This window comes from Bactrocera latifrons, unplaced genomic scaffold (genome assembly GCF_001853355.1).
Source record: "Bactrocera latifrons isolate USDA-ARS-PBARC rearing strain unplaced genomic scaffold, ASM185335v1 scaffold_86, whole genome shotgun sequence".
In the NCBI taxonomy this organism is placed as follows: Eukaryota; Metazoa; Arthropoda; class Insecta; order Diptera; family Tephritidae; genus Bactrocera; species Bactrocera latifrons.
In genome coordinates, this window is record NW_017537556.1 from 189,105 (window position 1) to 206,198 (window position 17,094).

Below are 17,094 nucleotides of genomic sequence, written 5' to 3' on the forward strand. Positions count from 1 at the left end.
CGCGTATTCGAATAGAAGAGACGCAAGGAAAACAAAACACAATGAAAATAACAACAAAATGCAAAAGAAATCGCGCAAATGCGAAGATACACAAAAGCGGACAAGATACAAGCCAAGCGAAAACACCATGGTCACTTTAGTTACTCTTCGATTTTCGAACAGTGCGGTAAAAATTTAATTTCTTTTAGAATTTCGATTCGTGCGTTTGTTTGTGTGAAAATTCAACGGTGAGTGAAATTTATTTTTTTAAAGACTTAAATTCATAGTTTAGGAATAGCACATCCATTTGCAAAATTGTTACTACATCCTAGATAGGGCTTTTCATATTGTTAAGGTCGCATAATATGCTTTGAAGGCCGCTGATATCATGCGGTACGCGTCCCGGGCTGCAGCGCGTTCGTGCCTCCGCCCTCTGGCAATTTCATCTTTTATTTATTGTGTTTTGACGCAATTGAGTTTCTTTTCCTGTGCTAAATGCGCAAATAAGGAACATAAATAAATGTGTGCCGCAAATTGAATGGATTCCATTTCCATATTAATTTGTTATAATGAAAAATTTACGACAACTTTTAAGCTGTGCAATAATTACGTACATATGTATATTAAGAACAAAGAAAGTATATACATACATAGATATGTACAAACTCGTATATACATATATGTAACTTGCTCATGCATTCAAATCATCTGTTTGGAACAAACGCGTCTGTTCTTTATATATTTTATGTACGTGTATGTTTGTTGCGAACTGACTTGCGTTTGAATTTCGACTTCAATAATGTCGTTAAGAATGAATACTTTCTAAAAGTAAAATGTATGCTAGTACGTAACTTTTATTTAATTTATGCCTCGTTTCGCGTATGTACAAATGTATGTATGTAAGTACATCTGTATGTCTATACCGGTGCGTGACATTTTATGGAGTTTCCATACAAACCGCTATTAATTCAATATTGCAGTTAGTTCTTTTCGACAACATGATATGCAGTGTTATATAAATATATGTATATAATATTTTATATTATATTATTTTCAGTATAATATAAAATATGCTAAATCTATAGCCGCAACTTCCATACATAATATATCAATATTCATTTGTATACGTCTTATATGTATATGTACATTGTTAAAAAGAAATAAATATCAAACATTGAAAACATTTTCATTTGCGGCCCTGCGACGCAATAACCACAGACAACAACGAAGGCCAAACAGCTTTTCTAAATACATTTATATACATAYATATAGGTTTACATACATACATATTTTCGTGAATATAAAAATCAGCCATTTCGTCGTCTTGCACCTACTTATACCGTACCCCATGTGTGTCCAGTACAGCGGGAGGTAATAGAAGTTGCCATACCATAAACATTGCTGTAAATGTTACTCCATTACTTTGAATTCGACATAGCTGAATGACTCCAAAAAGTTGTAGCTACTGTCAGTTATGGTAGTAATCCTTGATGAGTTCTCAAAGAGGAATTTTCGTTCAAAATTCACGAATTCAGTGTAAACTATTTACAAGTTGTTGGATTATTGCAGTTTTGTTCCCTGTATCGATACCTGTATTATATTTATAATGTTATAGCGAGGGTAGAGCGGTAAAACAACAAAACGAATACTCATATTTATTTGACAGATGCTATTTTTCGTACAAATACATTTCGTATAACTTATCGTATATTAAATATAAGATATATACATAAAATTTGCTTATTTCGATTCCAAATTTAACTATTTTATCAGCTTTCTATGTGTAGATACATAAATTGCAATATATCAGTTAGGCAAAAACGGCTACCTAGCTTATTTGGAAACCTTATCTGACTAGATATTGTTACAGCCAAAGGCATGGTTTCGTTGTTTCACAATTATTCCCATTTTCCAACACAAAAGTTAGGTATGCCCTTAAGAAGGTAGGCAGATTGTGAATATTCATACATAAATTTGTTTGAAAATAGCAATGTTATTTAAAATAAAACATTTAAAAAAAAAGAAACATCTGTTTGCAGTGTAGTCTGCACATCTCTACAGATAAATCCATCAAATGTAAGTGTATGCTATGCATATGTTAAAAATTTTGTTGGATTAGGATATTGTCCATGCTGTTTTGCATTTGTATGTATCTATTTATGATCAACACAATGTCATATACCTACCTTCTACCTTATCTACTTGTGAAAACACAGTGCTTTCTAAAATTATATATGTGTGGGTAACTCATTGATGGATCTACCGTCAAAACACTCAGGCATTTTGTGACTTACATTATACCTGTATGTCAATCGTTTATCAAAATGGTCGACTTTTTATTTATTTTGCAAATACATAAGGTCCTTTTCGAATACCTCTGTTAATAAAGTACGAAAATGGCAGGCTAAATATATTTACTTTGTAAATACATAAGGTCCTTTTCAAACCCTCTCGATAATTGAAGTTTTGATGTACAGTTTTATGTCAATACATTTTTATACATGCGCAATTTCCGGGTTTGACTATCAATACAGTGAATTATCTAATATTATTATTAATTTTTAATAAATATTTTGAATTAATAACCACCATTTCATATTATTACTCCATTTTTATACATAACTTTCTTTCTTCCTATACTTTGGCTGCAGTTCTATTTTGTTATTTCTCCTTTTTTCTTAGTATTTAAAAATGGAAAACAATTTTTACCAAAACAAAATAGGTACGATATGCTAAATATTTGCGTTTTTGGTAAAATGCCAGCATTATTATTCTCCTTGTTTTCGAAATAGTACACATAAATCCATTTTTGTAAATATGTACACACATGAAAGAAAACACGAGATTTAGCCGCAAATGTGATTCAAAAAAAAAAAAATAAATAGAATAAAATATGGTTTCTTGTTTTGTTGAAATATGGCGCGCGTCAGTTTACTCTTTGTAGTGCTGTGCATTGCAGTTCATACATATGTATGTACGTCATTTTGCCAAAAAGTTGTTGTTTCAATTCTTTCTTTGCGCTGTGCTGGCGTTAAAATTTTGCGCAAAAATTTGGTCCAAGGAAGGTTCGAGTTTTCATCATTCATTCTCACGCTTTTCACTTTAAGTATTTATATACATGCTTTGCATTTGCAGCCTTTTATATATTGCACATACATATATACATACATATATATATATTGCGGTCTATTTCAAATAGTTTGCTTCATTCACAATTTTCAATTTCTCTCTAGAAACGAAAGTGACAACGCAAGTTTGGTCAGCGGCCAGCAATTTTTGTATGAGAACACGCTGATCGACGAAGTGCTACGAATTTGGTGCAGCAATACTTCATAAATACCAATTGCAAAAACCAAAAAATAAAAATAAAAAATAAAAAATATTACATTAAAGTTCAAATACTACACAGTGTGTTGGGCAAGAATTGCAATTATGTTGTGCATTTTTTAATACGTTAAATACTCAAATTGTGCTTGAGTAAAGTGTGGTGTCTAACAAAAATAGCATATTTTTGTTTTTGTATACAAGTCAATTCATATAAAAACAACAAATAACTAAATACAAAACACAATGCAAGCGGTAAAGGCGAAATTGTCAAATATTTCCATACCATGGAGGCTAGTATTGAAGAATGTCGCAGCGATTGTGATATCTTTGGTAGCATTGTCATGGTGAGTATTCCTACCAAAAATTTCTATGACAACTACAATTACACAAAAGTACCACACTACACGCATTCATTCATCCAAATTTCATAAAAATAGTAATATTCATAAAATTTTTGGCTATCCACACATAAGTACACCTACACATGCATACATACATATATACATAAACATATTATTGCTTTGTTTTTAAATATTTTATTTGCAGTATATTAATGTTTTGAACAAAATATTAAAGCGTACATTGTATTATTAATTGCGAAATGAAGAATTAGTGGCACATTAGAATATTCTGCTATGAAATATAAATTTAATTTTGTATTCCAACGAATTATTCTTGTTGGTGTGTACATTTATACTGATTCTCTAGTCTTATTTACAACATTTAGTGCTGAATTTGTTGCCGTTTTCCCCACAAATATGTTCAAATTTTCTTGTCCGCCGATCTAACGTGATATTGTGAAATTTCTAAGCGCTTTTTGTAGAACACATTTTTAATTCTATAATAAATAATTTAATACACATGTGTATATGTATGTGTACTTTGGTGTGTGGCAAATCAACCATCGCTTTACGGAGTAATAACCCGAGTTAATTACCTTGAAACCAGTGTGCGACTTGTAAGAAATGTTCATACATACAGTAGTCTCTACACACATCTAATACATACATACATATTGTATATAGCCGTTTACATTTTTTGCGATTACTTCATTACTTTTTTGGTACATTCATGGTCATAGCAAAATAGTGATTCGAAATCAAACTTGTGACTTATTTGTAATAAAAATATATACACTCATCTGTATGTAAGGAGTCGCACGTTTGTCAGTGATAATTTATTTGGGTGTAAACATGAACATCGTACATTCATATGTACTATCTGATCAGGGACTATATGACCTGGACTAACAAGAAGAAAGCAACATTTTCACATATTTTATTACAAATCTTTGTTATGGCTTTCAACGAGGCTCTTTTTTAATCAAGACAAATATTTGTAATTTCCGGGTGGCCTTCATTTTTTTGGCGTTTCGGCCACTTTTAGGAGCACCATTGTTGCCTAGTTTTGACGTAATATTCCTAAAACCAAGTCTCATGACCAGTAATGTTTCGTTTGATAAATCCAAATCAAGCATCTCTTTTGCAACCTCTACTTGACGTTTTTTTTATAAAAGTTTCAAGATTCTGGTCTTTTGGAACGAGCCAAGTACTTCATATCCGAAACATTAACCAAAATCCTCACTCGTTTAAACTTTATCTTTAATTTTTCCGATTTTAACATAAAATAATTAACAGCATGATTCAAGTTTAAGATGATGGGCTTCGTTCACACGACTAGTCTTGTTACGATTGTGGTGCACTCGTGGTAATTGAGTAGGTCAGTTGTTGAAGGATTCTACATTCAATAATTCCTTAGTGGAACTTATAATATTATTTGGAAAAACTCCGAAATTTTTTAAGTCTAATACTAACGATATTATTATCGGTGTCATACTAATTATAATGCTTTATACATTCGACTTATGCAATGAACATGAATTAACGTTAAAGTAAATAAAGTTTTACCATATGGAGACGAAAGCTAAAATTCCCATTTATAAATAAACTAAAGCCACAGCAATTTTCTTCATTAGTTTCAAAGGACACATTGTGATTCTTCCAAAAAAATCTAAAACACATCACATCATTTATATCGATTATATTATCACATTACAAAATATCAATAGTATGAGTATATAATATGTATGGGTATAACTCAATTCCTGACCTAACCTTACATTTATGTACAAAAATTTTATACAAGTCTTTAATAAGTCAACGCTAAAACAAATTCTTCAGATCGGTTCGCTATAGTATATAGTTATCATACAAACTAAACGCTCAAAATTAAAATGTAGATCTTTTTATACTCTTTTATGCTATAAAAATAGCACGTGTGAAGGGTATTATTTCTTAGGTTGAGGTGAAGTTAACGTTTTTTCGTYTTTTATTGACAGAAATGTATTTCATTGTCATTCAAAAATTTTCATAAAATAGTTACAACCTAATACTCAAAACAGATACGTATTTATGTTTCATACATATGTATGTATATTTTATGCGAGATAATAACAAATCTATAATTGGGGGAAATTGTCTGCTAGCGATATTTGCTGTCTAATATGTTCAAAAAGCAGGCGATACGTTGACGCACTGACCATTCGCTGTTGACCAACAAAGTGAAAATTAATACACAGAAATTATAACAAATATGGCTCCTCAACATACATAAATAACAACGGAAAAGTCGTTCATTTAAAAATAATATGTGACACGAATATTTGAAACACAGCAAAGTCGAAAGAAGTCGGTCGGCATGTCGCAGCTACGACAGGAGGTAGCCGCGCACCCAATAAAAATTTTAAAATTTCGGCTGCCAAGTGGGGGTGTGGAGGTGCTTGTTGATGTCTGTCGACTAAAGATCGGTTGGCAGCGTACGATATTGACAAAGAGTGCGTTTTATTTTCGGTTTATCTTATTTTAACGCGTAATTTGGGTCAAAGAACTGAAATTCGGCGCAAGCCGTCGTATGCACCGTACCCATACGAGTTGTGCCCAAATTGTTCTATCGTTAACAAAATTGCTACCGCAAAAAGTGAATAAAACGAACAACAAATAAAATATAAATAAAAACCAAAACAAAAATAATAATAAAGGCAAAAACAAAAATAAAGGCAGAGGCAAAGGCAAAATGCGACAGCGACGTGCTGGTGTGATGACATGCAACATGTGACTCCACCGCTTGGTTGCGACGGACTCAAGTGGGGGCCAATAATTGTTTTACAATCTGAATACGAAAATACTGGTATTGCACATGTGTATACATACATATGTATGTCTATATATGTACATACAAAGTGAAGTGCTTGTATGTTAGTGCGAGTGGGTGTGTTTGCAATGACACTGCGGAGAAGCTGGCCATACAAATTAAAATGTATATAAATATGTAGCATATACAGTATATGCTATGTCATATTCATACACTATCGAATGTGCACATTTAGTTGCAGATGAATGTGTGTCTATCTAGATTTGAAAGCTGTCCGTCTGCCCAGTGTACTTGCATGTGCCTTGTTGGCTGTTGGCTAGAATTTTGTGCGTTCATATACTTATGTTAATGTATGTATGTAGCTACCGTTAGATACTTGGTTGTAATTATTTACACCGGCATTTTCAGTAAATAATATGTATAATAAACAAAATGTATCTCAAATGAGTTATTCACATCTATTGGATATATTTCACACACATGTATATCTATATTTTCATATATATTTAGATAGACTGCTTTCAAAAAAGTTTATATAAATGTATGTATGTATAATTGTAGAACGTTTTTTGGCTGGATTTTAGCATAGCATCTCCCGATTTCGGATTTAACATGGGTATGTACGGATAGAGGAGATCCTCCAGATTAAGAGAATATACTTATTATGTATATGTACATATGTACATATGTTCCCGCTGACTTACGATTTTGGTGATATTTGTATTTAAAGCAAGCCGTCGTACGCGAAAAAACTGAAACCATGGTTATTTTTTGAAAAGAACCCCCCGGTTTTGGTCTGGCAAGTGTCATTTTTAATTTTTGAAAAGAAGTTCTACGAAAAAACTGAATACACCCGGTGTTGGTCCGACTAGAGTTATTTTTTTGAGGCTCTACGCGAAAGAACCGAATACACACCGGTTTGGGCCGGGCAGTGTTATTTTTGTGAAAGGTGGTCGGAGGCTGCCAACGCAAAAAGAAGTTCTACGCGAAAGATCCGAATATAGGTGTTAGACCGATGAAGGTAATTTTTTGTAAAGAAGTTCTATGCAAAAGAACTGAATACCTCCCGGTGTTGGACTGTTAAGGGCATTTTAATATCTCGGTTTTGGTCCCCAGGGTTATTTTTTTTGAAATGCGGCGGCCAACGCAAGTGTTAGGGGATATGAAAGCTGAAAATGTAAATGCAAACTTCGTTATAAATCACTTTAAATATACCAATTTTAAACATTAAATACAAATATCTCCAAAACCGGAAATCAGCAGCAACTGTATATGTACAGTATATACATATATGTATATATTCTTTCGTAATGCATTTTAATAACAAAATCGGCTGATGCGTTTCTAAAATGTACACTGTCGCCTTCTTTTGCCTTCTTTTCAAAATATTATCATACCCATATGGCGAATATACTATGTACAAATGTATACGCTATGTATGTATGTATGTACTTTTCCTTTGCGCCGTGCCTCTTGAAAAGAAATATATGTACATATGTATGCATATGCACGTTTCGCATATTTATATCAATTTACTGTCGTCTGACACATTTCGATGCCGACAGCGCGATTACTTACATTAATTTATATATAGTCGTACATGCATGTATACGTATGTATGTGTATCATATAAGTATTTAATGTGGCTATAGTTAAAATTTCCAGCCAAAAGAAACAACGACTTTGTTTAAATGGGTTAAATGTTTGGAATTTTTTCTCTCTTAAATATCGTAAGCTCGTAAAATACATCAGAGTTGCGATATATTAAATAAAAGAGCACGGATTTATACAATGTCCATATTTATAATACAAATATGTACCTGTGAATTATTATAAAATTAAAAAGAAAATATTAACTTCAGCTGATCGAAGCTATAATACTCTTCACTTATGCATTTCTTATAGCCGAAAAGAGTATAAATGGATCTTTATGTTGCCTTGGATCTGTCAGTTTCTATGGCAGCTGTTTGGTATAATCCATAGATTTAAAACAATATCTTCGAAGATGGTAACGTTGCCTTGATCAATAATCCATGCCAAATTTCGTAAAGACACCTTGTCAAATACAAAATTTTTCCATACAAAAATTGTATTTTGATCGGGCAGTATTGTTATTTGATCCGATCTGAATAATTTGTTCACAGATTATACCGTTGCTTTAGACACTAACGCATACCAAATTGCATCGTTCAGTTTGTATGGTAGCTAATATGTGGTAGTGCCATATTCCTATTCCGACAAAAAATATTTTCTTGGAGAAAAAATTACGTGTGCATAAGGTTCTTCCTTTTATTATAATATTCATAAAATTCAAGTCATCAAATGCTAACTACACACTCTATAGAATTATATTATATGTACATATATTGGTATATAGTATGTACATATGGTATATACTATTTTTAATCGACTTTTGCCGCTAACAACTAGTCAGTGTTCGTCAAAATAGATTTTAATTTATACGCAATGAATTAAGTATTTATTGAATTGACGATATAAAACTTTATTCAATTGCGTACATACAGTTTTAGGCAGCTTACTGGAAACATGACTAAATATTGTAGGGATTAAGAATAAGGGTGGTGTATGTTGGGTGAGGAGGGGTGGATATAGTTACATACATATGTATATATTAGGCACAGCTGCTGTGAAGTATATACATACATAGACTTTTTTCATATACCTTCGGAAAAATCGACAATTCAATATTTTTACGAACCACCCACCAGCTTATGTTATGTGTTCGAAAATATGTATTTATGTATTTTTTTTTATATACTCCACATTCTATATATACTGACAAGGGCATTGTAATGAAAGTCACAGATTACTTGTAAAATGTGTGTGCACTCTCACATATTTAATATAATTCTCACACCTCTAGAAATAGTTTACCGTTGCTACTTATTACACAACTAATCAGGAAAATATGGAGATATGCCTTATATTTAGCCTAACACATGCGCTGTATAAATTTGTATTTCCCGTATATACATACTACATATTTATATGCAAGTATGTGTAGTTGTTTGGCACCGAAATTTAATTGCCGCAAACAGTCAATTTGCAGTTAATTATGCAAGCGTAGTGTTTTATCGTTCATCCTCACACAACAAACATATTTATCACTTGACTTGTCTATGACTACATGCATACATGCATGTGTGGATGTGTATACGACTAAGTACATGCTCATCACCTTTCTAAGATGCAATGAGGTGTAGCGCGACGATTCACCTAATTACTAGCAGCACAACAGATGTTATTGGCTCCTGCTCAATTGTGATGATTTCACACGGTGCCAAGAAAATCAGCTACTAAAGTAAATTTTTCTTGAGGTTAGAATTACATAAACGATTGCATTTACATATGTATATACCCTTCCCATATATAAAGTATATTTAGTTAGGTAAGTTACATATGTATGTAACATAGCAGAATTGTATTTACCTAAATATTACGTAAACAGAGCGAGCACACGTCATTTGGATATTTTTAAAAAATTCCTAACGAATTTGTCTGCTCGCCAATTTGAGTTCGTTTATCCGCCACTGTCTTCAATGAAAATTCCAAATACACAGATACATAGCTATGTTTTATACATAGTATATATTATATTGTACATGGTATAAGCATTGTATAAAAACTATTTACTTTAGTTGTAAAATAAAAAATACCAAGAAAATATTCGATAATGCGCTGTCAACTTTGTTTTTGCCATGACGTATCGTTCAATGATAAACAAACGGTAAACAATGGCAGCTTTTCTATTTTACAACCTGTAATGAAAACAAGAAAACTCGGTAATTTCGGTTACAACAAAGCTATATAATCTTCACAGTTGAATTTTATAGCTTAAAAAGGTATAAAGAGATATTTTTATCGATTTTGATCGTTTGGGTTGTATGGCCACTATGTGCTATTGTGATCCGATCTGAACAATTTCTTCAGAGATTATAGCGTTTGATAGAATTAAAGAAAAGGATGTGTGCAAAATGTCAAGTCAATATACGTTCGAATTTTCCTTCTGGTTACTACAAACTTCGTAACAAACTTAATATAACCTAATGGTACCCTGTTCAGGGTAAAGATATAATAAACTTGTTTTGTCTCTTATCGGATTTGAAGAATTTCTAATAAGGAGGTTGTGGAACACAGGCTTCTTTTATTTTATTTCTCCGAGGCTTCATCTTTACTTTTTAATGTCGCTTTCTATCTCATTATATGTATCTCCAATCTGATTTGTATATCATTCGGTTCTTTCGCTGGTGTTTTGAAATATTTTTTTTATAAAACTCCTTTTGATTTTCCAAAGTCACAAAAATTAACCGAGTTTCCTTAAGGGGTTTCCTTAAGTTTCAAAGACACCTCTCGAATATTGTTCTAAATTTTGAAGTTGATCCGATTCATAGTTTCCGAGATACAGTCTTGAGAACTTGTGCGCTTGAGGCTAGCTAGGCTAAGTGCTCCGTCTATAAAAGCATTTTTCTCGAAACTGCGCTTTTGAAATCGGTTGGCAAGATTTCTCAAGAACTACTCAACCGATCTTCATGAAATTCATTGAGATAAAATTCCTAAAGACTTGGACGAAGAATTTTTTTTCGATTACAATGTAAGGAGTTATCCTACCAAATTGGGTGCATCTTTTTTCCATGGTGTCACCGGAAATGGCATCCCAACGGCCGAGTTTAAAATATTTTTTTTTTTCCAAAAATTTCAGAATATACTTGTTAATAGTGTATGTTTGTAACAATTAAAAAATTCTACTTAATAAAATATTAATTTTTTTACATGTAAAAATTTTGAATAAAAGCTGTTTTTTACCCGAGTAAATACAAGTTTAAGCACTAATTTATTTACATAATTTTTAAATTTTCCTCAAGGATTTAAAAAGCTATGTAATACAGTCAGCTTGCACACCTATAAACATTCATATACATATATTTTTTATTCCTTCGCAACTGAATTGCTGTAAAGAAAGCTCAACAAATGTACTATGTATATATGTTGAAATTTTATATATTTTTAATTTTCTTATCACTCTATTTACATTCGCTGCTAGAAAAGAAAATAAACATTTCTGTCAAATGAATATAAMAACATAATTAGCATACATACATATTATATCACATTTTGACTCAGCCACTTACAGTGATGTAAAGTACAGCGTTGCGGTAAATACAAGTGGCGTGACATACGCATTTTTCTATGAGTTACTCTTTCGCTCTCTCTTTCTTTCTATTATAAAATATGTAAATATGTATAAGTATATCACAAATTTCATAAGTTTTCATGTTGAATTTGTTATAAATCGTAATAAATAATTATAAGTTATTCAGATTTTTGTAGCTTGGAGTATGGCAATTTATTGCTTTTATACGAATTGCTTTTTCGTTTAGGCACTTTTCAAGTTTTTGGTTAATCGAATTTGTGATCTAATGCGTTCAAATATATAATAAAAATATTCTAAAATTTTTAGCATCTCTTTTTTCTAACTGACTAATGAAGCATGTGGAATTAGGGCTTATAGTACCTGCAATTATCTCATGATCTGGCTAGAACTTTTTTATTACATAAAATATATCTTCACTAAACGCAAATATTCTTTCAGCAAGTTTGTTTACATTTCCAATTCGCTGCGCAGTACTGTAATTTTTATTCAAATACAAATATGCTTGATAAGCACTTCTTGCTCTTATCGCACATTGAAATTGAAGCTGAACACCTCATGCGTATTTGCATTTGCCTACACATATGCACATACATACCTTAATAATGACAAAACATACTTATGCTACTACTGCAACTATGTATGTAGTTACTTTTAGATACTTATTGCTGATAACAACGGAAACGTGCCTCTTATTGCGAATTGCGTAGACCTCTTATTTTTATGAGCAAAAAACAAAAAAAAAAAAAGCGAAAATAAAAGAACTTAAGTCAGTAGTTTTTAATATAAATTATGTGGGTCAGATTCATAGATATAAAGTTCGAAAGTATTTAGGTGATTTTAGGAGCTCCCTCACTTTTGGGAGGGCACTTAATCGAAATATTTTATTTAGACGTTAATAATAAAAATTCTGCACTTAGGTACATAAGTGCTTTCACTTACTATAAACTCTTGACTTTGTTATCAATATCATTGAACACATATGTATATATGTACAAATATAGACACCTTTCTATAAAGAGTAAACAAGAAAATAATATTAATAATAATAATAGTTTATGAATGTTTTTTATTAAATGCAAATAACTTAATAAAATATAACCATGTTTGTACGATAATGGTAGTGGTGGAAGTGACGGATTGTTGCCATACAAATACGAAGAGACTAAGCCTACATAATAAATTTAGGTGTTTAATACAATCTCATTCCGTTATTTACAACTTACAATGACATATTTTAAGAAATAATAATTATAATAAGAAGGTAAAGGTCTATTTTATGTGTTGAAACTGACATAACATTCGATCAAAATTGACTCGGACTGACAGCAAAATACATTTTCACGTATTTGAATACAAAACTTTATTGTCGCCTTAACTTGGTATAAGCATCGACTGTGATGGCTTTTAGTGCCTTTGGCGAATTTTATTTTATTGTTTTTTTGGTTTCACTACTAATTATTTACCAATAGCGTCAAAAACGTTTCCTTTTTCTATTTTCCATACAAATGAACATTTGCGTGTGTTCCCATGTAAAGTTAGGGGGTTCTTACAATAGTCCATTTATTGTACAATATATATGGTGTTTTTGTACATACATACATTGACATATAATAATAGGTATCTATATACTTATCACTTATATTAATTACTATAAACACTTGCAAATTAATCGCTAACCTGTGAGGCTTACTGAGCAAAGCACACATTCTTCACAATTAAAAAAACGTGACTCTATTCAATTCCACATTGATGAAACACGAAGAAGAGTAAATAAATGTTCTTTTCCCATTCCGCATGCATTTTATCTTGTCAAAGGTGAGCATGTGTACACAGTAGGCGTCGAAACTGCACACACTAACGAACGTGAAGCTGAGATAATTGTGGTTTCCAGAGTTCTAAAGTACTGAAATAATGCTCTTAGGGGTTTTTGCTTTTGAATTAAAGAGGGAGCCTGCTTTAGAAGCTTCAAAAAATCGATTTTTTTTTTGTTTTGCTTAAATCTCTTTACAAATAATCTAAGAATATGTCCCCAAAGTTTTAGATGGGAATGCGAAATATTTTCGAAGCTAGAAGGGAAATAGTGACCGAGCGTCTAGCGGATATATGTACATATGTATGAGCGATTGGGCAGAAAGTGAAGACTTTGACGCGCGATTCTCGGTTGTTCATTTTTACGATTTTGCTTAATTGGCGGGCAGGATAAAAAAAAACTAAATGTCGTATGGAATTGGGGCAAAGTTTACCATCTTTGGCATTAAATTATCTTCTATTTAAACTAAAAAACTAATAAAAGTCAAGTTTGAACATATTTTTAAACAACATAAAGTAAATTTTTTTTGGTCAAAAACCACTTTTTTTCAATTTTTAAAAAATTTCTAAAATTTTACACTTTTTTTTATAATTTTTTTAGTTAAACTAGATGATAAATTATTAAGAAATGTGAATCTCTTTAAATTTTTTGTTTTCGATAGAAATTGCGACCTGCATCCTGCCCACCGTTCGACAAATGCACATGCGGGCAATTGCTTCCTAAAGGCAGAATATCAAAAATTTCGTAACCAAAAAATTTATAAATGATGTTTAAATATATAATTATAAGCCCTAGAAATTTCGCTTTAATCACTTATTTCTTTCCATCCCAAAAAAATTCTCAAAAAAATTGATTTTTTGAAGACTCTAAAGCAGGCTCACCCCTTCCTTGTTTGTATTAATTTCATCATTAATATTATATAGTCACTTTTTTACTTAAATATGATTGACAATTTTGTTTGAATTTTAATCCTAAAAAGACTCCATCTTTTGTGACGTTTTGTTGCTTATTTCAGATAAAATTACAGTTAATGAAATTTATCTCTGTTTTCGCTTTGCATTTGTTTTGTCTTTGTGTTGCAGACATAAATTAAATGCCAGTTAATCAATTACCTTTTTAAATTACTTAATTAGCGCATAAATTACGTTAACAACCAGTGTTAGTGTGTGCGCCCCTTTAAAACTACTAAGACGCCTCTGAAAGCAACTTGTTAGCTCGTAGTATTTTGTCTTTTTTCTGTAGGCATCAAACTTCTTGTCATTTGTTTTTTAAATTCATTTATAAGTAAGTATATGGAAAATACTATACTTTTTTCATACAGTCTATATATGTACATACATAAGTACTGCCTTTGTACGCAAATAAAAATCTTTCATTTCTTTTTTTTGCTTTAAAATGTTGTCTTTTTGCACTGCTAATGCTTGCCTATTATTTTGTTTTTATTTTACTAATTTCATTAAAATTCCAGTTAGCCAGTGTTAATAGTAACAAATTTCGAGTTCATCATTCTTAGCGACCTTCAACTCGCCATTTGGACTTTGTTCATAGCATAATTCTGTTTTAACGGTGTTTTTGCTATTATAGTAAACATTTATAAGTTTATTTTGTTATTTGTTTTTATTTTTTTTTTTTTTGTGCGTAGTACTCCAAATATAATTTATATTTACAATGCATATAGGGTGCTAAAGCTAAAGAACTTTTATTTTGAATAAAATTGAATGAAATTTTGGCTTTGGCGATTATTTACATTGTGACGGAAAAGAACTCGGAAATTGTAAATAAAACGCAAATTATTTAATTATTCATCAATATTTATTTTCTTGTCTTCAATGGCGAGATGTAGAACACTTATACGATTTTTCCAGTCCTTGAAACACTTTTCATAAGCACTCTTTAGGATGGCCTTTCATCTCTTCGATTGACTGATGACTGATAACGGGTTCCACGGAGCGGTAATTTCGGTTTGGGGTACAAGAAAAAACACACAGAGTCAAAATCTGGTGAATATGACGGTTGATCGATGTTATTCATTGGGTTTAAATTCGATTCGACGCTAAGTAGAACTCCTTATTGACCGTCTGCCCCTCCGAAACAAATTCATGATGCAAAAACCTGGATTTTTAAGCGGATTTGGCGTGGTTTTTTTGGTTTCGGCTAGTTTTTTCATCAATCATTCGAACGGACTAGCAAGAGATATCGATTTCTCTTGCCTTCTCTCTAATACTTGCCTGACGATTTTGAAGCACCCCGTCCTTCACGTTTTAGGTATTAGTATCAGTTGAAAAAGTCGACGGGCATCCAGAATGAGACATGCCTTCAACGATCTCTCGGTCGTCTTTGGAGGCTTTATATCACTCGTAAGGTTGTGTGTTTTATAAAACTGGGCTTTGAAGTGACTATCATTGAAGAACCTTTATATACAATATTAAACCCTGAAGGAATGAAGAAATAACTTATTACCTAATACTAGTAATTAAGCATATTAGAAAAGTATTCTAATCATACCAACACATCATCTTCGCCTCTTCTACTGTTCGCTCGCTCTGAGCACTGATGAGTAACGCTACAAACAGCTGGTTTTGTTTTCAAATAATATAACCTGTACATCTGCTTCCTGCTTATACAAATACAAACCCGACTTATGTAGATTAGAACTATGCTTAGCAATATATGTATGTATAAATATTCTAAATACATATGTACTATATATGTATGTAGATTATGGTAAGTTGCTAAATATTCAACTACGGTTTGATTTTACAATTTTTATCCTAAGCAAAATTAAAAGCTCAAACAAAAACAAGAATAACTTGTTTATATTCAGTTTTAAATTGACCTAAGTTGAGTTTTATTTGATTTTTGTCAGTCAGTCGTTCGCTGGCAGTCGTAATTTTTGCTTCTTTTGCTCAACGAGAATACCTGCCGTCGTATTTTTTGTAAAAAAAAGCTATACAACTTGTGAATATATAGTATATACCTACACACATAGATATAACTCGTATGTAATACGTTTTACTATAAGCGTAATTACGACAACACTTTTTGTTTCATTGTTGTTTTCTTTCGCTTTTTTATCGGGGTGCACATCCGGTGGCCACTGTAAATGCGCATGTGCCGTCATCCCAGCTAGTGAGTGACTATAGCGTGTAAATGAGATTCGAATGTGCATTGTAATTGACTTACAAGCGTGTAAATAAAATGCTAAGATCATACAAATGAATCTAAAATTCGAAAATGCATTTGCAACAGCTGGGCGGTCAGCTGACTTGCAACAATGACAGTGCGTTTAGAATAAAAGTAACTGTTCATTCAACATTTGGAAAACAGCTGTTTGTTATTTATAATTATAATGTCTCTAAATAAATGCGTAAAACATTGGAGTCATAGTGATGATTATTGAATAAATTTAAGAAGTTGCTCCGCAACAAGATTGAGATTTTATCGAATGCGTATTGCAACCTGTTCACACGTGGTTGCTTCAAAACAAAATGAACAAAATTTGATGCGTATGTACATACATAGCAGGCTTGACATGTGTACTGTCAACTGGACTGTTGAAAACTGCGTTAAAATCTGTTAAAAAGATTAAGCTTAAAACAATTTTTTTTTAATTTTTGAGATTATTTTAAAATATTATAAATTTTTTTAAAAGCAT

At 31.7% G+C, this 17,094-nt stretch overlaps 1 protein-coding gene and 1 long non-coding RNA gene across 2 annotated transcripts in view; one reads left to right on the forward strand and one right to left on the reverse strand.

The window, feature by feature from the left end:
- The first annotated feature begins 139 nt into the window (after positions 1–139).
- LOC108977268 overlaps positions 140–17,094 on the forward strand; it is a 21,563-nt gene continuing 4,608 nt past the window's right edge. Inside the window, exons 1-2 of the mRNA XM_018946882.1 lie at positions 140–227; positions 3,213–3,650. Coding sequence (XP_018802427.1) covers positions 3,550–3,650 — 101 coding nt within the window. The 5' untranslated portion in view covers positions 140–227; positions 3,213–3,549. The remainder of the gene's footprint in view (positions 228–3,212; positions 3,651–17,094) is intronic.
- On the reverse strand, positions 11,664–13,369 carry LOC108977270. The gene is made up of 2 exons (XR_001994021.1): positions 13,307–13,369; positions 11,664–11,694 (listed from the first exon to the last, which is right to left on the reverse strand). It is a non-coding gene; the product is annotated as an uncharacterized LOC108977270 (long non-coding RNA).